The sequence below is a fragment of the Trematomus bernacchii genome, unplaced genomic scaffold, assembly GCF_902827165.1.
Source record: "Trematomus bernacchii unplaced genomic scaffold, fTreBer1.1, whole genome shotgun sequence".
NCBI classification, from domain to species: Eukaryota; Metazoa; Chordata; class Actinopteri; order Perciformes; family Nototheniidae; genus Trematomus; species Trematomus bernacchii.
In genome coordinates, this window is record NW_022987650.1 from 1 (window position 1) to 7,500 (window position 7,500).

The following is a 7,500-nucleotide window of genomic DNA, read 5'->3' on the forward strand; positions in this document are numbered from 1 at the left end:
GAACCACAGGGGTCTCAGTCCAGGACGATAGAACAGCTGTTATGTATATAGCCAACAGGACATGGCTATCCCTCAGTCCTTCAGACTCACGGTGTTTGAGCTCGGTGCTGATGCTGGTGGGCTCGTCCCCCCCCAGGACCAGGACCGGGCCGGCATGTAGCTCGAGTCCTCGCTCGCAACGTGGACCGCCAGTTGTCTGAACAAAAACAGTGAGTCAGGATTCTGAATTTAAACTGTAGTATAATATTCAGAATCAGCTGAGTCATGCTTTGAGGCGTCCAGGTGGTCCTGGTTACCCCTCAGAACCTGATCAGAACCCTTCAGAACCTGATCAGAACCCCTCAGTACCTGATCAGAACCCCTCAGAACCTGATCAGATCCCCTCAGAACCTGATCAGAACCCCTCAGAACCTGATCAGAACCCCTCAGTACCTGATCAGAACTCAGAACCTGATCAGACCCCTCAGAACCATGAAAAAACCTCAGAACCTGATCAGAACCCCTCAGTACCTGATATCAGAACCCTCAGAACCTGATCAGAACCCCTCAGTACCGGATCAGAACCCCTCAGTACCCCTCAGTACTGATCAGAACCCCTCAGTACCGGATCAGAACCCCTCAGTACCCCTCAGTACCTGATCAGTACCCCTCAGTAACCTGATCAGAACCCCTTTGTGCATGTAGATGTTGATGAAGTGCGACCCGGTGCAAGCCGTTGGACTCCCAGTAGGTTTGGGGTTCTTGTCGGTGAGCTTGTTAGCTCGATGGTGATTGGACGAGACCTCCACCTTCTCCCAGCACTTATCCTCCTTCAGCTCCACGCTGGAGCCTGGACACATTCATCGCCATGGAAACATAGAGTTAATATATAATAACTAACAGTGGTTAAATATGATAACAGCATGTATGTATGTAATAACAGCATGTATGTATATAATAACAGCATGTATGTATGTAATAACAGCATGTATGTATATAATAAACAGCATGTATGTATATAATAACCGCATGTATGTATATAATAACAGCATGTATGTAATGTAATAACAGCCATGTATGTATATATAACAGCATGTATGTATGTTAATAACAGCATGTATGTATGTAATAACAGCATGTATGTATATAATAACAGCATGTAGTATGTAATAACAGCTGTGTTTAATATATAATAACAGCATGTAGGTATGTAATAACAGTGTGTTAATATATAATAACAGCATGTATGTATATAATAACAGCATTGTATGTATGTAATAACAGTGTGTTAATATATAATAACAGCATGTATGTATGTAATACAGTGTGTTAATATATAATAACAGCATGTATGTATGTAATAACGAATGTATGTATATAATAACAGCATGTATGTATGTAATAACAGTGTGTTAATATATAATAACAGCATGTATGTATATAATAACAGCATGTATGTATATAATAACAGCATGTATGTATGTAATAACAGTGTGTTATTATATATTAACAGCATGTATGTATGTAAAACAGTGTGTTAATATATAATAACAGCATGTATGTATGTAATAACAGCATGTATGTATGTAATAACAGTGTGTTAATATATAATAACAGCATGTATGTATATAAAACAGCATGTATGTATGTAATAACAGGTTGTGTTAAATATAATAACAGCATGTATGTATATAATAACAGCATGTATGTATGTAATAACAGTGTGTTAATATATAATAACAGCATGTATGTATATAATAACAGCATGTATGTATAATAACAGCATGTATGTATGTAATAAAGTGATGATGAGACAGACCTTGGCAGAGGTTCCTGAGGAACACGTCAAAGAAGGGGATGTTGATTGGCTGATGGCTGCGGCGGTGCTCCTCTATCTGACCCCAGCACCATCTGACAGGGGACAGGAAGTGAACCAGGTGAGACATGTCCTGACAGGAAGTGAACCAGGTGAGACATGTCCTGACAGGAAGTGAACCAGGTGAGACATGTCCTGACAGGAAGTGAACCAGGGTGAGACATTCCTGACAGGAAGTGAACCAGGTGAAACATGTCCTGACAGGAAGTGAACCAGGTGAGACATGTCCTGACAGGAAGTTGAACCAGGTGAGACATGTCCTGACAGGAAGTGAACCAGGTGAAACATGTCCTGACAGGAAGTGAACCAGGTGAGACATGTCCTGACAGGAAGTGAACCAGGTGAGACATTTCTGACAATATTTATTGGTACTTTGAAGTAAAGCCTCTCTCTTCCTCCCCATTGGTTGGCAGTATTTGTATCTCTGAGTACCTGGATGCAGCCCTGCCTGCATGCTGGTGGTCAGTATCTCTGTGAGGGGGGGTACTGGTCTAGAGGTCTGTGAGGGGGGGGTACTGGTCTAGAGGTCTGTGAGGGGGGGTACTGGTCTAGAGGTCTGTGAGGGGGGGTACTGGTCTAGAGGTCTGTGAGGACTGGTACGGTATAGAGGTCTGTGAGGGGGGGTACTGGTCTAGAGGTCTGTGAGGACTGGTACTGGTCTAGAGGTCTGTGAGGACTGGTACTGGTCTAGAGGTCTTTGAGGACTGGTACTGGTCTAGAGGTCTTGAGGGTACCTGGGATGCAGCCTGCCAGCACGCTGGTGGTCATCTTCTTGTACAGGCAGGCGTACTTCTCACAGTCGGTGAGGAGCTCCCTCAGCTCGGACACCAGCAGCAGGTTGGAGCTGTGCTTCTCCAGAGCTTTGAGCAGAGCCTCCTTGGTGCCCAGACGACACATCACCACGGCGTAGTCCTTGTTCAGGGAGGCCAGCCGGAACAGGAAGCGGATGAACTGCTGCACCACCTGACAGCCAATCACAGCAGGGTACAGTCAGAGGATAAACAGCTGCACCACCTGACAGCCAATCACAGCAAGGGTACAGTCAGAGGATAAACAGCTGCACCACCTGACAAGCCAATCACAGCAGGGTACAGTCAGAGGATAACTGCTGCACACCACCTGACAGCCAATCACAGCAGGGTACAGTCAGAGGATAAACTGCTGCACCACCTGACAGCCAATCACAGCAGGGTACAGTCAGCGGATAAACTGCTGCACCACCTGACAGCCAATCACAGCAGGGTACAGTCAGAGGATAAACAGCTGCACCACCTGACAGCCAATCACAGCAGGGTACAGTCAGCGGATAAACTGCTGTCACCACCTGACAGCCAATCACAGCAGGGTACAGTCAGCGGGGCATAATGGTATTTTCTCCGATTTTCTACTTTTCTCAGAATTTTGTATTGATATACTTTTATTTCTCAGCATTCTGTTTAGGGACTCTGTGAATTGCTGTGATGTGACTGATGGAACACAGAGCTCTTGAACGTGTCCTCCTCCTCTCTCCTCTCCTCCTCCTCTACTCCTCCTCCCCTCCTCTCCTCCTCCCTCTCACCTCCCTGTCGCGATGAAGCAGCTGATGGAGGAGAGGCAGGGCTCGATGCTCTCGTGCCACGGCAGCTCGTCCTCCTGGTAGCTGTCCAGGAACTTATTGAGGATCCTGCAGGAAACACACTTACTCAGAGAGAATATCACACACACACACACACTTTACTCAGAGAGAATATCACACACACACAACTTTACTCAGAAGAGAATATCACACACACACACACTTTACTCAGAAAGAATATCACACACACACACACTTTACTCAGAGAGAATATCACACACACACACTTTACTCAGAGAGAATATCACACACACACACACACTTTACTCAGAGAGAATATCACACACACACACTTTACTCAGAGAGAATATCACACACACACACACTTTGCTCAGAGAGAATATCACACACACACACACACTTTACTCAGAGAGAATATCACACACACACACACACACACACTTTACTCAGAGAGAATATCTCACACACACACACTTTACTCAGAGAGAATATCACACACACACACACACACTTTACTCAGAGAGAATATCACACACACACACACACTTTACTCAGAGAGAATATCACACACACACACACACTTTACTCAGAGAGAATATCACACACACACACTTTACTCAGAGAGAATATCACACACACACACTTTACTCAGAGAGAATATCACACACACACACTTTACTCAGAGAATATCACACACACACACACTTTACTCAGAGAGAATATCACACACACACACACTTTACTCAGAGAGAATATCACACACACACACTTTACTCAGAGAGAATATCACACACACACACACTTTACTCAGAGAGAATATCACAACACACACACACTTTACTCAGAGAGAATATCACACACACACACTTTACTCAGAGAGAATATCACACACAACTTTACTCAGAGAGAATATCTCACACACACACACACTTTACTCAGAGAGAATTATCACACACACAACACTTTACTCAGAGAGAATATCACACACACACACACTTTACTCAGAGAGAATATCACACACACACACTTTACTCAGAGAGAATATCACACACACTTTACTCAGAGAGAATATCACACACACACACACACACACACTTTACTCAGAGAGAATATCACACACACACACACACACTTTACTCAGAGAGAATATCACACACACTTTACTCAGAGAGAATATCACACACACACACACTTTCCTCAGAGGAGAATATCTCACACACACACACTTTACTCAGAGAGCAATATCAACACACACACACACTTTACTCAGAGAGAATATCACACACACACACTTTACTCAGAGAGAATATCACACACACACACTTTACTCAGAAGCGAATATCACACACACACCTTTACTCAGAAGAGAGAATATCACACACACACACACTTTACTCAGAGAGAATATCTCACACACACACTTTACTCAGAGAGAATATCACACACCTTTACTCAGAGAGAATATCACACACACACTTTACTCAGAGAGAATATCTCACACACACACACACTTTACTCAGAGAGAATATCACACACACACACACACTTACTCAGAGAGGAATATCCACACACACTTACTCAGAGAGAATATCACACACACACACTTACTCAGAGAGAATATCACACACACACACTTTACTCAGAGAGAGAATATCACACACACACACTTTACTCGAGAGAATATCACACACACACTTTACTCGGAGAGAGAGAATATCACACACACACTTACTCAGAGAGAATTATCACACACACACTTTACTCAGAGAGAATATCACACACACACACACACTTTACTCAGAGAGAATATCACACACACACACTTTACTCAGAGAGAATATCACACACACACACACTTTACTCAGAGAGAATATCACCACACACACACACTTTACTCAGAGAGAATATCACACACACACACTTTACTCAGAGAGAATATCACACACACTTACTCAGAGAGAATTCTCACACCACACACTTTACTCAGAGAGAATATCACACACACACACTTTACTCAGAGAGAATATCACACACACACACACTTTACTCAGAGAGAATATCACACACACACACTTTACTCAGAGAGAATATCACACACACTTTACTCAGAGAGAATATCACACACACACACACACTTTACTCAGAGAGAATATCACACACACACACACACACTTACTCAGAGAGAATATCACACACACTTTACTCAGGAGAGAATATCACACACACACACACACTTTCCCTCAGAGAGAATATCTCACACACACACACTTTACTCAGAGAGAATATCACACACACACACACACTTTACTCAGAGAGAATATCACACACACACACTTTACTCAGAGAGAATATCACACACACACACTTTACTCAGAGAGAATATCACACACACACTTTACTCAGAGAGAATATCACACACGCACACTTTACTCAGAGAGAATATCACACACACACACACACTTTACTCAGAGAGAATATCTCACACACACACTTTACTCAGAGAGAATATCACACACACTTTACTCAGAGAGAATATCACACACACACTTTACTCAGAGAGAATATCTCACACACACACACACTTTACTCAGAGAGAATATCAACACACACACACACTTTACTCAGAGAGAATATCACACACACACTTTACTCAGAGAGAATATCACACACACACACTTTACTCAGAGAGAATATCACACACACACACTTTACTCAGAGAGAATATCACACACACACACTTTACTCAGAGAGAATATCACACACACACACTTTACTCGGAGAGAATATCACACACACACTTTACTCAGAGAGAATATCACACACACACACTTTACTCAGAGAGAATATCACACACACACACTTTACTCAGAGAGAATATCTACACACACACTTTACTCAGAGAGAATATCACACACACTTTACTCAGAGAGAATATCACACACACACTTTACTCAGAGAGAATATCTCACACACACACACACTTTACTCAGAGAGAATATCACACACACACTTTACTCAGAGAGAATATCACACACACACACTTTACTCAGAGAGAATATCACACACACTTTACTCAGAGAGAATATCACACACACACACTTTACTCAGAGAGAATATCACACACACACACACACACACACACACACACACACACACACACACACACACACACACACACACACACACACACACACACACACACACACACACACACACACACACACACACACACACACACACACACACACACACACACACACACACACCACACACACACACACACACACACACACACACACACACACACACACACACACACACCTGAGTATGGACAGCTGAGCCGCCCGGTCCCGCTCGGTGCTGATCCAGCAGACGAACCAGATCCTGATAGGTGTCCCGACTGTGAGCCACCTGAACAGGAACATGTCTTTATTAGTTCTGATATCTGATATATAGCATACATACTGATATATATTCATACATACTGATATATATTATATTCATAAATACTGATATATATTATATTCATAAATACTGATATATATTATATTCATAAATACATATTCATAAATACAATATACTGATATATATTCATAAATACTGATATATATTAATAATACTGATATATATTAATAATACTGATATATATATAATACTGATATATATATATAATCATACGAGCTCAACTTTATCTGCGTTCGCCATTTCCTCAAATTACTGACTAAATTTGAACGCATCCCTGTGACCAGCTCTCATAGTAAGCCTCTCGTCCAATGAAATGACTTGGTCGCTCTATGACGCGTTGAACCCAATGTGAGCAAATTACTCTGAACGCTGCGACGCAGCACCTGAGATGACTTCCAAAACGTTGTTCACGTTCTCAATTTTTTACGTTTAACGTTATATCGTTCGGTACCGAACCGAAGGGGCCGGTTGTGTTGTGTAATAATGTGTGTGTGTATATGTTGTGTAATAATGTGTGTGTGTGTGTATATGTTGTGTAATAATGTGTGTGTGTATATGTGTGTAATAATGTGTGTGTGTGTATATGTTTGTGTCCTCCTTGTGT

General features: G+C 42.2%; 1 protein-coding gene across 1 annotated transcript in view; it reads right to left on the reverse strand.

Annotated features, from left to right (window-relative positions):
- Window positions 1–56: 56 nt before the first annotated feature.
- LOC117486374 (cullin-9) overlaps window positions 57–7,500 on the reverse strand; it is a gene marked incomplete at its 3' end in the record, with an annotated part of 27,166 nt that continues 19,722 nt past the window's right edge. Inside the window, 9 exon segments of the mRNA XM_034134791.1 lie at window positions 57–144; window positions 147–196; window positions 658–829; window positions 1,799–1,881; window positions 2,583–2,818; window positions 3,414–3,424; window positions 3,427–3,518; window positions 6,753–6,781; window positions 6,783–6,915. Of these exon segments, the coding sequence (XP_033990682.1) occupies window positions 57–144; window positions 147–196; window positions 658–829; window positions 1,799–1,881; window positions 2,583–2,818; window positions 3,414–3,424; window positions 3,427–3,518; window positions 6,753–6,781; window positions 6,783–6,915 (894 nt within the window).